Source organism: Gymnoscopelus microlampas (genome assembly GCF_963454915.1).
Source record: "Gymnoscopelus microlampas genome assembly, chromosome: 13".
NCBI lineage: Eukaryota > Metazoa > Chordata > Actinopteri > Myctophiformes > Myctophidae > Gymnoscopelus > Gymnoscopelus microlampas.
Window position 1 is genome coordinate 49,873,513 of NC_139950.1, and position 20,615 is coordinate 49,894,127.

The 20,615-nt window shown below is 44.2% G+C and overlaps 1 protein-coding gene and 1 long non-coding RNA gene across 2 annotated transcripts in view; both read left to right on the forward strand.

The window, feature by feature from the left end:
• LOC311059249 overlaps positions 1 to 20,615 on the forward strand; it is a 510,343-nt gene that overhangs the window by 286,976 nt on the left and 202,752 nt on the right. The gene's annotated exons all lie outside the window — the stretch shown is intronic.
• Positions 1 to 20,615, forward strand: part of ptpn20 (protein tyrosine phosphatase non-receptor type 20) — a gene marked incomplete at its 5' end in the record, with an annotated part of 91,682 nt that overhangs the window by 47,580 nt on the left and 23,487 nt on the right. Inside the window, 9 exons of the mRNA XM_084075409.1 lie at positions 53 to 264; positions 2,516 to 2,611; positions 3,092 to 3,681; positions 5,819 to 6,350; positions 7,760 to 7,921; positions 15,002 to 15,364; positions 15,884 to 16,058; positions 16,944 to 17,154; positions 18,156 to 18,193. Of these exons, the coding sequence (XP_083931535.1) occupies positions 53 to 264; positions 2,516 to 2,611; positions 3,092 to 3,681; positions 5,819 to 6,350; positions 7,760 to 7,921; positions 15,002 to 15,364; positions 15,884 to 16,058; positions 16,944 to 17,154; positions 18,156 to 18,193 (2,379 nt within the window). The remainder of the gene's footprint in view (positions 1 to 52; positions 265 to 2,515; positions 2,612 to 3,091; positions 3,682 to 5,818; positions 6,351 to 7,759; positions 7,922 to 15,001; positions 15,365 to 15,883; positions 16,059 to 16,943; positions 17,155 to 18,155; positions 18,194 to 20,615) is intronic.

The following is a 20,615-nucleotide window of genomic DNA, read 5'->3' on the forward strand; positions in this document are numbered from 1 at the left end:
TTTGTGCTCGTTGTCGATGAATGCTTTGTTTGTTCTTGTTTGTTTTCTGTAGAAAACACCATGGAGGTGGTCCTGAGGAAGAGCCAGTCCGGCCTGGGCTTCAGTTTCTACATCTCTGACATCACGTCGGGGCCGGACGCCGGCAGCGTGGTCAGGATCAAGCGGCTGTTCGCCGGCCAGCCGGCGGCGGACAGCGGCCTCCTGCGGGAGGGGGACATCATCATCTCTGTGAACGGGGAGTGTGTCAGGGACCTCTCCTATCAGGTAAAGAGCTGTGCTATTTAAAGGTTGGTTAAGTGATTTTTTTTTGTTTTGGTGAACTATCCCTTCAATAAATCAGTGCTATTCAACACCCTTTACCTCTGTTTGTGGGTCTTACAACTATTGAACGAATGAAAAGTATTAAAAAGCTCTTCTGACTAAACCTCCTAACTCCATTGGATCCTCAAACTGTCAGAAAAATCACCTAACTCCAACTTAGGTTTTTTTTCCGTCTTACTTCATCATTCTAATCAATGATGGACAAAACAACTATCTCCACATCATTTCAATTCAATAGGCTCTATGCACAGCAGCCATATTGGAAAGAAATTGGGCCTCTTCTTACTTCCTTTACAGGTGTTACCAATGATACTAATGAAGGCTCTGTTCCATTCTGGTCAGGGTGCTGACATTGTGCATGTTGGCTCACTGGAAACACTCCATTTTGGTTTCCAAATGGCCCCTTAAGGTGGGTGTGTAACTCTGAGAGTGTACAAATGGAACCAAATGGACCCGTGAGGGTCCATTTGGTTCCATTTGTACACTCTCAGAGTTATGGGGGTCCTTGAAAATAAGACGACCACTATGCCACACTAAATGGAAGTTGGAACAGAGCCTTAATTAGTATTATTGGTAACACCTGTGGAGGAAGTAAGGAAGGGGCCCAATGCATTCCCAATATGGCTGCTGTGCATAGAGCCTATTCAATCTTTACTTCAGACTCATGGTCCATATCACAAACAGAATGACAAAAGCACAATGATAAAAATAATTAAAAAGCAAAAAAAAACAAAAGAAAAACATAAAAACAGTCCAACTACAGCTGCTCACAGTCAGTACAGACTGTTGCGCCAATGTCTCCAAATCATGGAAGAGAACCGAGTAGAAGTCTTCATAGGGTTAATTAAAATCTTCTTAACATGATTGTCAGACTCTTCAAGACGACATGAATTTGTACATTAAATGTCTTAAAAGGTCTTGACAGGTAGGTTCCCCCAAGTTAACAAACAGCTGGCTGGCACTGTGCCATCTTGGTACCCTCACCAGCAACAGTCATTATCATTATATGCAACTTTTAGTTTCTGCATGCTGCTAGCCTTGTAGTTACTCCACAGGTGAGCCGTATACAACGCCGTACAGAAAGCTTTAAAAAGTGATACCTTGACATCTACACAGCATTTGTGAAATTTGCACATTAGTATGTTAGCCTGGGCATACAGTTTGCAGCGTTGTCTATGGATGTCTTTGTCATCTGTGAGATCATCAGAGATACAATGACCAAGGTACTTGATCTCACTGCACACAAGAATGTTGCTACTGAGAGGGAATACAGCCTTTTTAATCCTCTTTACTTCGCACAATCATGATGCTACTCTTCCTGGCGTTATACTTAATATTAAAATCAATGCCATACTGGGAACAGACCCTCAGAAGCTGTTGTAAGCCTGCACTGTACGGGGAAAAGATAATTAAATCATCCGCGTACATAAGGTTGTTGACAACAGAATCACCTTCTGTATGACACAGCCAGTTTTACAAAGGTTCAGTTTCCTAGACAGATCATCCATGTACAAATTAAACAATAGAGGAGATAAAATCCCACCTTGCTTGACACCATTACCAACATAAAAATGTTCAGACACAATACTGCCCCACTTCACCTGCATAGTCTGATGTGCAGCTAGGATCCTTATAATGTACCTGGGTACCCCTCTTTTGCACATTTTGTCAAATAATTTGAAATGATTCAATCTATCAAATGGACAAATGCTCTAGAAGCATCAATAAAACACAAAAACATGGTGGAATTTTGGCTTCTATATTTTGCATCACTAGTTAAAAACGTCCTAACCCCACTTGACCTGGATGTGGGTAAAGTGATGATAATATAAGGACACATGAAAGTATCTGACAATGTATTAAGTCACCATACCAACTTTTATGAGTCACTATTGTGTTGTTTAAAAAATGTTTTTGTTGGACATAGTTGGTTTCTGCCCTACAGCAGAGATATAGTACTGTATGCACATAACTTGTTTGTGTTTTATAAAGCTATACACACTGTTCACTGTAACTTACTGTCTTTTCATTGTCTTGTACTGTCAAATGATTGTCTTATTATTGTCTATACTTTGTTATTATTTTCTTTACTGTCTTATTACAGTGTCACAGTCTTATCGTATTGTTGTCTTATTGTGGCGTTACTGTCTTATTATTGTATTGTCGTCTTGTTGCTGTTTTGTTATTGTCTCAGAGGGTCTTGACTCTTCTTCGGGGGGCTCCGTCGGAAGTTCACCTTCTGATCTGCAGACCTAGTGCTCGATCGTTGGGCAATTTGGATGACCTGCTGGTGAGCACACGCACACGCACGCACACGCACGCACGCACGCACGCACGCACGCACGCACGCACGCACGCACGCACGCACGCGCACACACACACACACACACACACACACACACACACACGTTTTTTTGTAGTCCTCGCTCACACATCTTATGGACATACCCTAAGCTGCCAAATATCAAAGCAATTGTTTTACATTTGTACCCACATGCTACTATCAATATCTTAAAATAATACAATAATATTGAATAAATTAGGATTGTTCCATTCGTTGATATATAAAAAAATATAATACCCAAAAATGTGCTTCTAGATTATTCGATCAATCGCAAAAGCAATCGATAGAGTCTATCGATTGCTTTTGAACACACACAAGCCCATGCTGAGGCACGCCAAAAGAAATCCCTCATAAAATGTGGTTGTGGTATAAATGAAAAGGTTTGGGAACCCCTGTGTGTGTGTGTGTGTGTGTGTGTGTGTACAGAGTCCATCTCTTAACAGAGAGGTGCGCTCCAGGTCTCTGGACATCGTTCTGGATGAGGACTACAGCCAGCTGCTCTTCAAGCTGATGACAGAGGACGTCATCCTGAACGATGCCTTGCCCAAGGAGGAAGAGGACGACGAGGACGACTGGGTCCCCGTGTTGCAGCCCCCCCCTCCGCCCAAACTTGCCCCCCCGCCCGCGGTCGGATGCCTGCGTCTCCGCCTGGACGTCGACAAGCTCTCGGACCGTGCCCCGCCCCCGGCCCCTCCCCCAGTGCCGGTGGCGGCTCCCCCGTCTCCCCCCCGCTTGCCCCCCTCGCCCACCTCGCCCCCCGCCTCGCCCCCGTCCCCCATGTCGCCGGCCTCGCCCGCCGCCTCCCCTACGTCGTCGTTGTCGTTGACGGCGCCGCCCGCCTCGGCGAGGGGCACGCCCACCTCGTTGCGGGCTCCGCCCCACTGCGCCAGGGAGCCGCATGAAGTCAATGACAAAGGGGGAGGAGCCGAGCACGTCAACATGGCCGCGTACTCGGCGGCGGAGCTTTTGGACGCCTGCCCCGGCTCAAAGCCTGGCTCGAAGCCTATGTACACCAGGTAATGCACTCACACACATGCACGCACGCACGCACAGACACACACACACACACACACACACACACACACACACACACACACACACACACACACACACACACACACACACACACAGACCAGCCTGATCTCACACAATTTAGTATACATTGCACGGACCCAGTGCATGTCATTCCGTGCATAGTCGCCGAGAAAACCCGACAATCTGTGCATATGTACGGCGAGTCCCACGGTGGGTGTAACCGGTTGCGACCCGGAAGCAGAGCAGTCCCCACAACAAAATGTACCATTCTCTGCCGATCGGTACATAACTCAAACGGCGCTGACTAGTCTCAAGCGAACGTCGCAACGTTCGGGATGGCAACTCGTTTGCCTTAGCTCTTTCGGTGGTCCCTCACGTGGCTCCAGTTCGCTTGAGACTGCGCGTGCCCTGAGAGCAGCATTGAGAAACTGCCCTCAGAGCAGCAAATGAATGTTGTTGTATGTAAATGCAACAATGTTAATTTCCTTCTCTCAGGGCACTTTCTCAATGCTGCTTTCAGGGCAGTTTCTCAATGCTGGTCTCAGGGCAGCTTATAGCCTTCTATAGTTATATAGATGCAACAAATGTTAATTTGCTGCTCTGAGGGCAGTTTCTCAATGCTGCTCTCAGGGCAGCTTATAGCCTTCTATAGTTATATAGATGCAACAAATGTTAATTTGCTGCTCTCAGGGCACTTTCTCAATGCTGCTCTCAGGGCAGCTTATAGCTTTCTATAGTTATATAGATGCAACAATGTTGTTGCATCTATATAAGTTGTGTGAGATCGGGTTGCACACACACACACTTGTGCCCAGACAAACACACACATTATGCACACGTGTGCGCACACACAAGGACATTTTCACGCACATTTCACAATTTTGTGGGCTGATGTTTGAAGTATTCCCACTGATGTAACACACTCTATTGTAGAAGACAGGACATTTTATCCACCATTCTCTACCATCACTCTCATAATTCACCAGACCAGAGACGCTGATTTTCAGTTTCTGCTGCAGGTCGTTCGTTTATTCCTGCATTACCCAGAATTCCAGTGGGTGGGTGGACAGTGGACGTAACATCCGGACTTGCGAGGCACACTGTTGCTACGATCCGCACCAAACTTGGCACAAACACTGTTCAGGGGTCTGCCATCAGAATAGCCACACAGGCACACCGTCAATGGTCACACCAAAACAACTAAATTGCACACATATGGGTAACTACAGCAGTGTTTAATAACCTTTAATTTGAAGGCCGCATAGCAGCTTGAATATCTAGTCCTATCCTATATTAAAATTGGCTAAAGGGAGGACCACGTCCTCACGCTCATGTCACTATGACTCGGCCATAACCATATAAGGAGTTCCCAGTGCAGCCACACCCAAATATGGAATGTGTTGTCTAACCCCAATTTGTCGTCACGGTCAGCTCCATATACTGTACATGTATGCGCACAAAAGGGACAAGGACTGACAGATACAGAGATCTCCATATACGGGCACGTTGGTCGGATCAGAGGTGAGACGTAGGTGTGAGGTCTGCGTAGCGGCCCGAACCGCTAGTTTTTAAAAAGAGGGTATCATTCTGGTCGTCGTGTGTGCTGAACCAAAAGCCTCATACCAAACGGTGCAATACAAACAGGGACGTGCACAGATAGACTCTAGGTGGTGCTAGAGCACCTGCCCTTTGCCCTCTTGACCAGAAGTGCCCTTTTGAAAAAGGGCACAGCAGGGGTCTTCAACAGGGGGTCCGGGACACCTAGGGGGTCCTCAGAGTTACTACAGGGGGTCCGCCAAATCTTTATGTGATATGATTTTCCTTTTTACCATAACCACTCGAAACCTAGCATCCCTTTTCTGAGGAGAACTTTAGCCAAAAATAGCAGATCTACAAGCCCACAACGCCTCGCGCTGCGAGGCGTTGTGGGCTTGTAGATCGGCTATTTTTGGCAAAGAGGTATAGGTGTAGAGGGAAAAAAGAGCAGACCATGTAAACAAAAACAAAAAAGTATAATTTACTTGAGCACCTGCCCCTCAAAATGTCTGTGCACGCCACTGACTACAAATACACCCCTAATATGTGTGTTTGTTATGTATACAAACGTTCTACCTGCAGCGGCGTCAGAGAGGAGGCGGACGGCAGTCTGACCTACTGCCTGATGGGCAACGGGCTGACCATCCTGGCGGACGAGGAGTACATGACCATCAGCTCCACCCTGGAGCCTCCGTACAGCGCCCCGCCCACCTCCACCACCTCCAGGCCTCATCACCTGCTGGGCCACGCCCCCTGCTCCACCCCGCCCCCCCGCCCTCCCCCGCACTGTGCGGCGGCGGCGTCCACCATCATAGCCCCCAGTCACAGCTTCCACGGGCACGTGCTCACCCCGCCGGCGCACCGCCGCACCGGCTTCATGCCCCCCAGCAGCTTCTCCTCGGACACCCTGGTCCTGGCGCGCCCCCTGGCGGCGCCGCCCGCGGCCCCCCAGCCTCTGACCACCCAGCCGCCCAAAGCCCAGTACCGCCCCCCGCCGGCGGCCACCGTCCAGCAGCAGCAGAGCCTGCTCCCGGGTCAGTACACGCCCGTCTTCAAGACCAGCAAGCCTCCGGCGGCTCCTCCGCCTCCTCCTCCACCCATCATCACCACCCAGGTAGGCTCCTCCTCCTTCTCCACCCATCATCACCACCCAGGTAGGCCTGTAACCAGTGATTATTAATTCAATTCAATTCAATTTTATTAAAGTGTCAAATCACAACAAGTTGTCTCAAGACACTTTACATGTAGAGAAAAGAGACCCGACATCCCACCCTGAGCAAGCAATTTTGCGACAGTGGCAACGAAAAACTCCCCCTTAACTGGAAGAAACGTCAGGCAGACCCTAGGCTCTAGGGTGGCGGCCTTCTGCCTCGACCGTGTCGGGGGAAAGAAGAGAGAGAGAGAGAGAGACAGAGGAGAGACAGAAAGAGATACAGTGCAAGTAGTAACAGTAACAATAGTAGCACATATAATAGTGTAGGATAGTATATGATAATATAATATAGTACAGCAATAATGTGTATGCAGTATATAATGGTATAATATAAGAATGTTAAGATAATATACAGTATAGTGTAGTGTAGTAGAAATCCACGGTCGTGCTCCATGGAGAGGCCCGGTCCGCAGTCACAGTCTTGAGCCGCAGCTGGGGGTCCCTAGTGACAGTCCATGGACCTGCGACGTGGGAAATAAAAGAAACTCCGGGGAGCGGGTCCCCGGTTGTAGAATTAGTGGCAGGCCTTACTAGAGCGTGAATCCGTACAGGGTTAATTACGATTGTACCAATGGGACACAAACCCACACAACCAAAGGGAGGACGAGAAGAGAGAGGACGAGAGGAGAAAGGGGGAGGTGGGGAGGGGAGAGAGGATGACTATAGGGTGACTGAGTCTATACACGTCGGCTAGGCTTTATCATAGAGAAAGGTTTTTAGTCTAGTCTTAAATATACAGAGTGTGTAGACTATTAGCTGTTGATAATTAGTCATTGAGATTGTGTTCACACTGGCAGATACAAAGACGCAAAGATACAAAGATGCAATGACGCAAAGATACAAAGATGCAAAGACATAAAGATACACAGCATATTTGTAGCTTCGTATCTTTGTAGCTGAAGTTGAAACCAGCTCATCTTTTTGACTGTGTGTGTGTGTGTGTGTGTGTGTGTGTGTGTGTGTGTGTACACACGTAGTCCTATAGACAGCCCTTGAAAAAGAGGCGTGGAAAGGGGGCGCGCCTGTAAAAAAAGCTCAGATGGTGCTATATTTCTGTAACGCCACTGCGACGCACTGTGAGCTTGTAGATCTGCTATTTACAAAAGATTTGTATACATTTGAAAACTTGTGAAATGGTACATTCTGCATAATGAGTACTTTCTACTGTTGGTACTTTAAGTACATATTAATACCAATACTTTTGAACATTTACTCAAGTACGTTTTTAATTCCAGACTTTTACTTGTAACAGAGTATTTCTACATTGCAGTATTGATACTTTTACTTAAGTAAAAAAAATGTATTTCCAGGTCAGCTCCTCCGTAGCCCACTGCAGCAACCCCCACGCCCCGGCACAGCCGTCCCCCCTGACCCAGAACCACCTGGCGCCCCCCAGGGAGGAGCCACAGCGGAGGTCCATCACCTACAGGGACTACGACGACGACGAAGACGACGAGGAGGAGCGCAGAAAGGCAAGTTGTGTGAGGTTTAGTTGTGTCGTCTTGTCCTGCATTTCGTTGCTGTCGGGCAGAAACCTCTTATCTCCATATTTTTGTGTTTTTTCCCCCCGTAAATTAACGCCCCTATACCTGATCATACTACAGCGTCACACAAAAGCATCAAAAGTAGCAGATCTGCTACTTTTGCTATTTTTGAATTTGAATCCTGAAAAGCTACAGTTTTGGACATATGAGGTTTCCACCCCACGACTTAAAGGTGCTGTAAGAGATGTTTTTTGTTTGTTTTTTAAGACAAAAGGTGTTCTTGCTCTATATGTTCCGATAGTAATCCGAGCTATACAGTGTTGTTGCAGTAAACAGGGGTCCCCCATCTCCCCCCATCTCTCCAGTAGTATATAGAGGCACCATTATGCTAATTAATGCTAACATGCTAAGCTAAGATGCTAATATGCTAATAGCGTTAGCATTAATTAGCATAATGGTGCCTCTATTTACTAATCTCTCCACCTCTTTAGTAAACAGAAAATACAATTTTCAGGTCGGGGATAGCAATTTCCTCCAATCAGGAGAGATGACCCAAGAAAGATAATTTATCAGCTTCAATTTGATTCAAGTGTTCTACTGCTAATTTATAACCCTCATTGTATTTGTCGTTGCCAAGTCTGCTTATTATAAGAGACTTTGAGGCTTGTTTTTATTGATAGTCGCAGGTTGCGTATAGTTTTTTGTTGGGGGGGTAAGGGGGCTTGTATTGGACTGAAGTTCTCAAAACCAAAGGAGACAACACAGATTGGTGAGACTAGCTACACTGTAGCCTGTGTCACACAGCCAGTAGTGCTGCTGACCATCTCAAATTAATTGTGTCAAATTAATTGTATCCAGTTGTGATACAGAACTCAAAATACATCAGACCAAATGCACTGCATTGATAAAGCTTTTTTCTTTCATAGCCCTAGTTGCTCGTTTCTCAGGTGAAGTCTGGCCACACTGATTTGATTTAGTCACTTCCAATTTCAATTGTTTATCCTATATCATATATGAGTTCTCTCTCCTGATTGGTTAGAATTGGTTTCCCGAACTGTTTTGTTTTTGTTGTCCTGTTTACTAAGAAGTTGGAGATGGGGAGACAGACCCCTGTTACTGAACAAACACTCTATATCGGAATATAGAGCTATTATTTAACACTTATTTTAACAAAAGAATATCACTTACAGCAGCTTTAACCACTTCACCCTGGCATCCCCATGTTGGGCATGTCATTATCGCAAAAAGAAAAAATAAAGAAAGGAAGAAACAAATGTCAAAGAGTTTCAAAAAGTTTCAAAAATAGTGAAATTAGCAGACCTACTGCACAAGATTGCAACACGGCGCGATGTAATGCGTTGTGAGCTTATAGATTGGCTATTTTCACTATTTTTGTGCGACACCGTGGTACAACGAATGTCTTTCAGCCATTCATCACACTATCTTTGAATGCGCACAAAGTCCAATCACACAAATTTATGAAACAACCTTTACTATAATCTTTCACATGACAAAGCCTGCTATACAACGACCTGTAAACATCGGCCACTGCCCCGCCCCCTGTGAATGTCATCTTATTTTTACGATAGGCCGATGGCAGTCAACAAGGCGAATATCGGCCGTTACGATGTACGGTCGATATATCGATGCATCCCAAGGTTATTATAGTTTTGCATTTGTCATTAGAGATTGTTTTCGCCCCTGTGTGTGTGTGTGAGTGAGTGAGTGCGTGATTTCCGGAGCTAATCTCGCAAATCGCTGGACCTATCGGTGCCAAACTTTTTGTGCACGCTGCCAGTAGAACAAGGAAGACACTCCTTGGATTTTTTTTTCCCAATCCGTGAACGGACAACTATGTTTTTTTTTTCTTTCTTCTTCTTCTTTTGTGCATGCATTAACTCCGCCCTATACCGTCCTTCCGGATTACTCCTTCTTCATAGGAAGAAAGAGTGGCCTGTAAAAATCGCCGGATGTCATACGGAAGTGCTTCTGTCGCCCACACATACAGCTCTGTGTATGCGGGTGGTGACATCATTGACCCCTTGCTATGCCCTCGTGCATAGTAAAGGCCCCTAACCCCAGGCAGAAGTAAACACATGACGCATGTGGAATTACAGAGGCTCCTATCTTTGTATCAAGATGGATCTTCCTTCCCTAATGATGTTTATTTCACAAAATGTTTTCTTGCACATACCTATTGATTGGTTTTCGTTTTACGTTGAGCTTAAGTTACACTCTGTCGCGCAACGGTGTTGCTTGCCAAAAAGGACAGATCTACAAGCTGTCAACGGGTTGCATCATGACACAATGATAGCTTGTAGATCTGTTCTTTTTGGAAACTATTTTGCAACAACTACGGAGTGGAAGTTGCAGGACTTTTTTTTCTCCCCTTTGGCAAAAAAAATAAGCGTGAATCCGTGATCAGCATTGCTCACTTCATTGATGACAACTACCCGGTGTCTGTTTATACATACTCCAGCGTACGAGAGTGTCTCTTGCTGAAAAATAAAAACCGATCAACGTGGATCCGTTCTTTTCGGCGAGTGACACTGTTTTACCAAGGAGTATGATTGAGGGTTAACTTTCATGTCCATTGAATATGAGCTGTTGCGTCAGTTGGATTTAATGACTTTATAAAGAACTTTGCCTTCAAGAAAAGCAGGAGAAAGCACTTATAATATCAGCAATGGTAAGTCAAATGGGCTATACAGTATGGCTTACAGTGTTAATCTATATTTGTATAGCCTGCGTGTACTTTATGTGTTTGATGCCTGGCCTTCATTGAATGTTGCACACTATGCTGTTTATTTCACCAATGCTGTCTTGCATATTCCTATGAAACAACTGTGTTTGCTGTGACGTTAAGTTTAATTTATACTCCCATCGCGCAATGGCGCAATGGTGACAGATCTACACACTATCAATGCGTTGCATCGCGACGCTGTGATAGCTTGCAGATCTGTTATTTTTTTTGGGGGGGGAACGTGACAACTACGGAGTGAAGTTGCAGGACCTTTATTTTCTCCCTTTGGCAAAAAAATGATCTGCCTGAATCTGTGACCAGCATTGCTCGCTGCTAAGTCAAATGGGCTATAATGGCTTAGCCTCGTAAACCACCCCCCCTCCCCCTCCCCGGAAATTGCATTGCAATTTGATTTCACGAGGGAGTCTGGCCCCTCCCCCTGTGTGGTCGTTTCACCCAAGGGCCCAGCATCCGCCTTTGAAATTGAGTCTATATAGGAAGTGACAGTTCATATGAATGGCCTGTAGTTTCGCTGTTTTACCCCTGCTGGTGTCTGAAGAAATAACTCTCAATGCAAGCGGATGGGTTTTTACCGAACTTTAGACTTGATTTTATTACCTTAATAAACATTGTCATAAATGCTATATGCTTCCAGTCGTTAGTTTAAAGTCTTCTTTCAATCACCATGATATGCGTTTTGGTAAATTATGGTCCCATTTATTTTAAAATTGATAATAAAGTAGGGTATGCTCTAGGAGGGGCGGGATGATTTGATTGACAAGCTACATAACCAATAGCATTCATTCCCCGCCCCCGCTCTTGATTGACAAGCTACCCAACCAATAGCACTCATTTCCGGTTGCATAGGATATGACGCAATATAGAAAGATGGCGGATTTGAAATAGCTGAAAAATAGGCTTAATTTACGGTCTATGGGTGTAACGTCTATGGGTGTAAGGCTGTCCATTCTTTTTACAGTCTATGGTTTCACCGTGGGCGGGAGTTAGGGGTGTGCCGATACACTAATTTCACGAAACGATACGATACGATATTTGGCTCACAACTTCGATACGATTTCGATACGATACGATACGCACTTTTTTTATTATGAAAATATATGGAGGAGAAAAAAAGAAAATGCAAACAAATAATTCTGTTTTTGCATTATTCAGACATGCAAACTTGTAGCTTTTCAGCTAAAATAGCCGTTTTGAATCCAAATAGTATGACACCTGACCCGAAAAAAAAACATGTTGTCACTCTTTTCACTTCGGGGCCGTTTGCATGGCTGATTATTATGATTGTAAAATAAAAAATATTTTTTTTTTTTTTTTTTTTTTTCAAAAACGATATATTTTTTTTCCAAAACGATACATATCGTCGCGAAAACGTATCGCGATATATCGCGGGACGATATATCGGCACACCCCTAGCGGGAGTAGTAGCGTTGACAGACAACCCCTTCAGCCAATCAGCGTAACAAAACAAGTGACGTCATCTCAATGTGTTGCTCAGTTTACAGCCACTAGCAAGTAGCAACATTAGCAACTGCAAACAAACTAGCAAAGTTCCGTATCCATTATTCGTTATGGCTGAATCCGAATTGCTTAATTAATGATATTGAGTCTATTTCTGCAATAACTTCACTTATGGCTGTTTTTATACTAACGTTAATGTTACCGCTAGTTAGTTAGCTCCGCCATGTTAGTTATGGTAAAGGGTCTCCCAGTACAGTAGTCACGATATCAACTACACCAGTCGGTCCCTGATTGGCCAACGTGCGCTGTCAATCACAGAGCCCTGAGCGTGGACGCTGATAGGCTGGACAACGTTTTGGAGACGGCGGAACGCTCAGACAAGGCTTGAGACCAGACCCCCTCGTAAATGAAATGCAAATGCATGCGATTTCCGGGACGGGGGGAAGGGGGTGTTTACGAGGCTAATAATGGCTTACAGCGTTCATTTATATTGGTATAGCCTGCGTGTACTTGTGTATGATGCCTGGCCTTCACTGAATGTTGCACAGTGGTTTGAGCAGCGCCGACTGCTTGCAGACACAAAATTATCTGACAGCTGACACCTTCACCTTCACTGCTGTGTTTAGACTGTTGTTTTGGTTGTCTTTGCGTGTTCGATGTGTTGTCGAGGTTCAATTTGATGCCTTTTAAGGCCTAGTTTATAGGGCGTAGATAGCAGTGGTGGCCATTTTGGTGCCACAAATCAAAAGTCCATTCATTTTCCCCATAGAAATTTCCGAAAATATTTATATTAATTATTTTAAGCCTGGAACCAAAGCCATCCAGGCTTCCTGGTGAATCATGACCATAGAACATTTGATTCTGCAGAAAAATATATATGAAAACCGCAAAACAAAGGGTATTTATTAAATATATAGTATATCATTTAATGAAATATTCAAATAACTTTTTTCACAGAATCAAATCTTTTCTGATAGTGATTCACCAGCAGCCTGGATGGCTTAGTTACAGGCTTAAAATAATTTATATAAATATTTTCGGAAATGTCTATGAGAAAAAAAATGAATGGGCTTTCTATTTGTGGTACAACATAATGGCCGCCACTGCTATGCCCTATAGGGTTTGGAGAGTTTGTGTCACTGTCTAAGCTATGGGATGTTGTGTTTGAGAGAATGGACCTCAACCGCTAATGCATTGCACAAGGATAATGTTTGTTCTATGTGGTGCATAAGATGGCCGACAAAGATGATTAGCCCTGGGCCGTGTGATGATGTAACTTGGCTCTGTGCCTATCTATACGCATGTGATGGCATCCGGCGTAGACCCACTTTGACTGTGTTTTATGTTTTCGCCCCTGTGTGTCTGTCTGTGTGTCTGTACGTCTGTCTGTCTGTCCTGTCCAGAGCTAATCTTGCAAACCGCTGGACTAATCAGCGTCCAACATTTTGTGCAGTCAGTAGGCCAAAGGAAGACACCCCCCATCCCAAATTTCTCAATTCGGCTTCATTGTGGTGCTATACCAGCCCGCTTCACGTTTGGTTTTTGAATTGTAGGTCGATACAATCAAAATTGGATTCCTTGGATGATAAGGCAATTATTCCCCATATAGGTCCCGCCCATTTCTGGCCAACCGCCATTTAGCAATTTATTCAAAACACACTGTTTCTACTACAGATTCTGTAGAAAACTGAGACGAATCACTACACTTCTGGTGTCATGTGATCGAGATGTATCACAGTGATTTTTATATTCTATAGGCTACCAATTGGCTACAATTTGCGTCCAAATCTTGTGGGCAAAGCGAAGAAAGTCAAGAAACATGAACGCATTGTCCGATTGCCCCCTAATTTTAATCACATATTGAGACGCTGTAGGCTACACAACAGAAAGCCAAAAGCAACTTCTGTTTGTTTGTAGAAATATGCGTACAGTAATTCACCAAACTAGCTAAAAATGATCTCACGTGACACTGACAGCCAAACAGATTTTTGATATTCCATTGCCTGTAATTGGCTTCCACAATTAGTGGGCAGGGCCTATTTTATAGAAAAAATGCCATATCATGACTGCAACGTCCAATCAACCCCAAATTGGAATGGCATGTTGAGGGGCCTCTATAGCGCCACCTCGAAAAGAGCTTCCACTTCTGCCCCCTGCAGCCCATGACTGACACAGCCCTGGCGGAGATATGCGCTCCACTGAGCACCCCTTTCTAGCTAGTTTTTATTTTTACTACATTATTATTTTGTTTTCAATTTCAGTTCAGTTTTAAAGTTCTTTTATCTTTTTTTAAGGCTTAGTTTTTGTTCGTTATTGTATCTTGTTAGTTAATATAATTCAATATAATATAATATGTGGTATTTGTAAGGGGCCAGATAAAAAATATATTGTGTAATAAAACTCAACAAACCATCATACCATTAAAACCTATAAACAGTTAAAACTGGCAATCGAAAGTTCATATCCACAAAACTAGGGTTATGTTTGACATGATTATGTGTTCATTAGATGAAAACTAAAGGACTATGTTTTTGTTTTGTAAACACACAATAGTTTTTTTTTCTTCTTTTTTTTTCAGTTAACAAAAAAATGTTTTCTCACATCTAGTTTTTGGTTACTTTGTCAGTTTCAGTTGAACTATAATAACCTTGGTGCCTCCCTAATTGTATTGTGTCTGTTTGTTCACCCGGCAGGCAGGGGACTGATTAAGGCGGTTGTTCTGACCCAAGTCCAGGACGGTGGTTCTCAACCCACAACCCCCGATAACACTTGACCAATCCGACCCCCCGTCCCACCCCCCCTGCCCCTCCCCTCCCCTCCTCCCCCCTTGTCTCTGACTACCGTAGAGTCGCGCTCCTCGCCGAGAGTCGATCCGGCCGAACTCCGGCCTGGACATCGAGCTGGACGAGGATTACAGCCAGCTCATTTTCAAGCTCCTGACTTCCGACATGATCCTGGAGGAGGCGACCAAGGACGACGACGATGAAAACAGTGACAGTGCGTCGCTAATTGATTGTGTTTGTTCCGTCAACTGGCAGGGACTGATAAAGGAGTTTGAACTGTCAGTGGTTCTGAACAAGTCTCGGAGTGGCAGCTTTGGGTTCACCATCACGCGCAGCAAGCTGGACAACTGCTACTACATCCAGGAGGTCCTGGACAACCCGGCCAAGACGGACGGACGCATCCGGGCGGGGGACAGGCTCATAATGGTACATACGCACGCACTCAAATAATTGCTATTTAATTGTGTTTCTGTCGTTGAACACTGGAACATAATATGAATGAAAATTGCATTTCTGTTTGGCGTTTAAGATTTGCACAGGTGCAGATATGACAAATAACCTAAACATAACCACAACAAAGAAATCACTGACATATTTGGTAACTTTATACTTTCTAACATACGTGAATGGCCGTACATAACCAATCTGTACTCACTCTCTCTTCCCCCCTCTCTCTCTCTCTCTCCCCCTCTCTCCCCCTCTCTCTCTCTATGTCCCTGTCTCTCTGTCTCTCTCTCTCTCTCTCTCTCTCTCTCTCTCTCTCTCTCTCTCTCTCTCTCTCTCTCTCCCTGTCCCTGTCCCTGTCCATGTCCATGTCCATGTCTCTGTCTCTCTGTCTCTTTGTCTCTTTGTCTCTTTGTCTCTGTCTCTTTGTCTCTCTGTGTCTGTGTGTCTCTCTCTCTCTCTCTCGCTCTCTCTCTCTCTCTCTCCCCCCCTCACCCCCAGGTAAATGGCCATGACGTCACCAGTGTGACGGATGACGTGGCCATGTCCATCCTGCGCTCGTCTCCCAGGAGACTGAGTATGACCCTGGGTCGGGCGGTCACCAACCTGGTGGCCCGGCCCACGTGTGACAGCCTCCCTGATATAGTTCTGTACAAGACCCCTTCAGGACAGCTGGGTACACTACACCCTACACGCATACTCACACCTAGCCTTAGTTCAACATTTATTTCAACACATTAAGACCTGGAACGCATTTGTGCCACTTTTTGATTTGAGCTGAAAAGCATTATTTTACACTTTGGCTATTCAAAAATAGCAGATATACAAGCTTTTTTAAACTAAAATCTTTGCTTCTGGGGGTCCCTGGAACAAAATATTTTGAGATGGGGTCGGCGGCCAAATAAATGTAATTTTGCGGGTCCTTGACACGAAAAAGTTTGAGCACCACTGATATAGAAACATATAGGAACATTCCATTTGGGCTGTAGGGGTGCTTAATGTCTGATTTAACATATCCTTGCTTGGTTTCTCCCAATAAATCATGATGTATATCCTATTTTTGGCAAACTATTAGTTAATTAAAATAACAAACTAGACCAATCTCTCAGTCGAATAATACAAAAAATAACAATTGAAAAACGTTTTAATTTATTTTTTTCATAATTCTACTAAGAGATTGGCAGTCGACTCAGACACCCCTCGACTGATTAGTCGACTATTCGAATAATCGAGGTCAGGCCTAATCAACACTATTGTAGATGTATTTTATCAATTTTTACATTTTTATATCTAGGAGAGTCTTGTTAGTTGGATGAGTCAAGTCCATTTCTAAGTGCATGAGAAGTTTCAGTTTTAGGAATTGACAAGTTTGAGTTGAGATTTTGTATCAAGTTTTAGTTATTCAGGTATTATGAGGATAAGCCTTGAAAAAAGCTTGGATGAAAGAATGCATGGAGTTTATGATTTTACATGCAATTAATTAGTTTTAGTTATTTTTTTAGTTTGTTTGTTACCATTACCGTGTGTGTGTGTGCGTGTGTGTTGTGTGTGTTGTGTGTAGGTATAAAGCTGACGGGGGGCATTGGCAGTAAGTGGCAGGGCATCTACTGTCTGGAGGTGGTCCCAGGCTCGCCGGCCAGCGAGGAGGGCAGCGTCAGACCAAACGACAAGATCCTGTACATCTGTGGCCGCTGCACGCTGGGCATGACCCTGGAGGACGCGGTCAAAGCCTGCGAGATCGCCCCTCGTAAAGTCAAGCTTAAAGTCCTCAGGTATGGCTGAACGTTAAAGACCAGCTGAAATGGCTTTTCGCGACCATATATAGCGTGGCCGTGTGTCGTCCCGTCCCCTCAGGATTGAATCTCCTGGGCATTGCTGAATTAAGCTATTACTGTTAATCCAGTTGCCAGGGACCCGCAGAAGAGAATATAGCAATTTTTGCTATAGCCAAAGCATAAAATATGGATACAGTTGCTACATTAATTGTGATGCTATATTAACACATCGGGTGCCAGCATTTTTTCATAACAACTTACCGTGGGTGCCAGCATTCTCCCCATTGACTGCGCTTTGCTGTTTAAAGCTTCCGTGTGCGTTACAAGCAAATCCACGCGAAAAAAAGCATCGATTCATGTTGTGCCGTGAGCCTGGCTACAGCCTGGAACCATAACATTTCCCTCGCGAGTTACAACGGGGGGGGGGGGGGGATCGCGCATCGCGCATGACCGGTTTTCCCCACAGGAAACAGATTCGGAGATATACAGTAGGCGTTTCAAAGTAGGAAATAGACAGGAAGCGGATGGGAGCCATTTTTTTGTTTCCGGTGAGCGATCTGGCACTTCCTTCGCAGGATTACAATGGATGCTCCCAGAGCTGCTCTAGCCCCGCCCGCGCGGAGAAAAACGAAAAAAAACAAAAAGACTAAACTCACGGTTCAGACCGTGTTCGGCACCGAAGCGCCACTATGTAAACACACGGTTCAGGCCGTATTCGGCACCCGATGTGTTAAACACATTTTCCTGTGTACTTTTTTTTTCTATGTATTTTGGACAAACCATGCTATTTTCAACTTGGTATAACAAGATAACGAGAGGTCACGATGACATTTGTTTTTGTTCACGTAAGCACAGTTATTTCCTCTGTGATTATCAATCATACTGGAGATAAATGTGTCAGAATGCTTAAAAATGCTGGCAGAAGCTACCTTCCAGTATTAGTATTGTCTGTGTGTGTGACTGTTTACAGCTGATGTTTGTGTCCTCTGATATCACAGGGAGGACCAGCCAGTCACCCCCAGGGCCAAGTGGAATGGTACGTGTGTTGCCTGCAGAGACACAAGCAACCAGGTCTTTGGAAACAAGCCAAAAGAAGCGACTATATGAGCCACATGAGCACTTTAAACTTATATACATCGGCTATTTGAAAAGCCAATATTGAAGTTCACAACACGCCACGATGCGATGCGTTGTGAACTTGTAGATCTGCTATTTTTAAAACAAATCTTGAAAGTAACAAATGTGGACTATTTTTTGAAACATTTTGAAACACGAATCTTGCCCAAATAAGCAACTACACTTTAGCAACAAAAATTCTTGTGATACTGAACAAAATGGACCGCTCAATATCTCCTCTGTGTTCTAAATGTCATACAGATCTTGGAACTTACTACCACTACTTTTGTGAATGTAAGTGGATATCCACTTTTTGGGGTTATGTGGCACGTGAGCTAAGCGATGTTTTTAAGGTTAAAACGAAGAAGGATCCGGGAGCTTTCATCTTGGGACTCCCTTCAAAAGAGATTCATTTGACATCCTCACAATTTAAGTGACTTGATAAATTCTTACTATTAGCTCAAAAATGCACCTTACAACTGTGGTATAGAGAGATTGTTGGTGTGCTCCCCCACGTGAGATTGTGTGCAGTGTATAGAGGCAACAAAGCTTCCTTTCTGAAGTTGTGGGCCCCACTGCTAGATTATTTCCCCATCGAAATCTCTCGGATCCTTCTTTAAGGTCAATGCCCTGTGGGCCTGAACTTTCCCCTTAGATAGACTTTGAAAAAGACCTGTGAAATGTGAATAGGACTTCTCATGTGGTTGCTTTTGGGTGCCTATGTCTACAGGTGATCTGTCTGGTTATGAGCTTAATGGAGTGTGGTGGCCTGTGTCTTACGTGACTGGCTATGACCCCCCCCCCTACTTTTTTGTTTTTATTGTTTGTTTTGTTGTCTGCAACTACCAATATTTACAAGCGCGTTTACAGAAAAACAACACGCTTATTATAAGCGGACATGGCAACCCTGGTTGCCTGTAGTCGTGTTCACAGTTATTATAGTTGTGTCACTTATTGTAATCCGCCATACTTAATAATAATGATAATAATAATAATTTTCGTAAATAAAATTCGTCCCGTCATGTCGTCCGCACGGTTGACAAAACCCCCGCAATATTACATTAAAAAAATGCGGCTTGGCCGGGACAAGTGTGCTATTCAATTGCTTGCCGTTCCGTGTTACCACGGTGACGTAAATACGCAAGAAACAATGCCAAAAAACGCCATTGACTTTCAATGGGCCCAAACAGAATGGGTTTTAAACAGCCATAACTCTAGTTCGCAGCATGCTGCCATCTTGAAACTTGGTTTGTCGACCACCAATAGGGACGAGCTGTAATTGCTGATGCCCACCCCCTCTGACTTCCTATTGGCTGGGCTTTAAACATCCATAACTCCAGTTCCCAGCATGCTAAAGGCCCCAAACTTGGTGGGTGGTCTTACAGGATAGGCTGAAATTGCTTAATTCCTGCCCCCTCTGTCTTCCTATTGGCTGTGCTTTAAACAACCATAACTCCAGTTCCCAGCATGCTACAGGTCTCAAACTTGGTGGGTGGACCCACATACCTCCAATTTCATAAAAAAAAATACCACTTCTGTTTTTTTACCTCCTTCTTCCGGTTTGTCTGAAGTCAATCCCACCACCGGAAGTGGGTCAAATTGCAATTTACCCCCACAATATTCATATTTATTTGACCCTACCTCCTGAACACAAGGTTGCAAAGACTTAGTGAGCTGCAGGCACACTTAAAATGTCTAAGAAATGTAGTTCCTTGTTTTGTTTTTTTTAAATTAAAGTAGGTTTACTACATCAGTATAGTTTAATTTAGTTTGTTTAATAGGCTTACTTTTCTTAAAAGTTTGTTTTGGGGTATTTATCAGGGCAGAGATTCAAAAAGGTCAGAAATGTATTCTGTAATCAAATATATATATAGTAAATGTATCCACTGTTAAAAATGGCACGCCTAAATCATTGGAAGATTTACCCAAAATACCCCAAACTAGGCTTATTCATGAAATGAATTGACGAAGATGAGAAAAAAAAACAGTGATTTTAGTTTATTTTTGTAAACACAATACCGTTAATTGTTTTTATTTAGGTTAGCTATAATTATTATTATTATTATCGTCATCGTCATCATCATCATCATCATCAATTTCATCGTTTTCATTATTGTCTCCGCCAGGCCGAAAGGCATGGCCGAGACTATATGTTTTGCACCCTGTCCGTCCGTGTGTCCGTGTGTCCATGTGTGTGTCTGTCTGTTAACAGCTAATCTCTGGCACTGTTGGCCCGGTCGCTGCGAAACTGTGCACACACACTCCCTGGATGCCAAACCCGAACCTCTGCCCCAAATTTTTCAGATTGGCCTGTTATAGCGTCACCAGGAGGTGATTTTTGC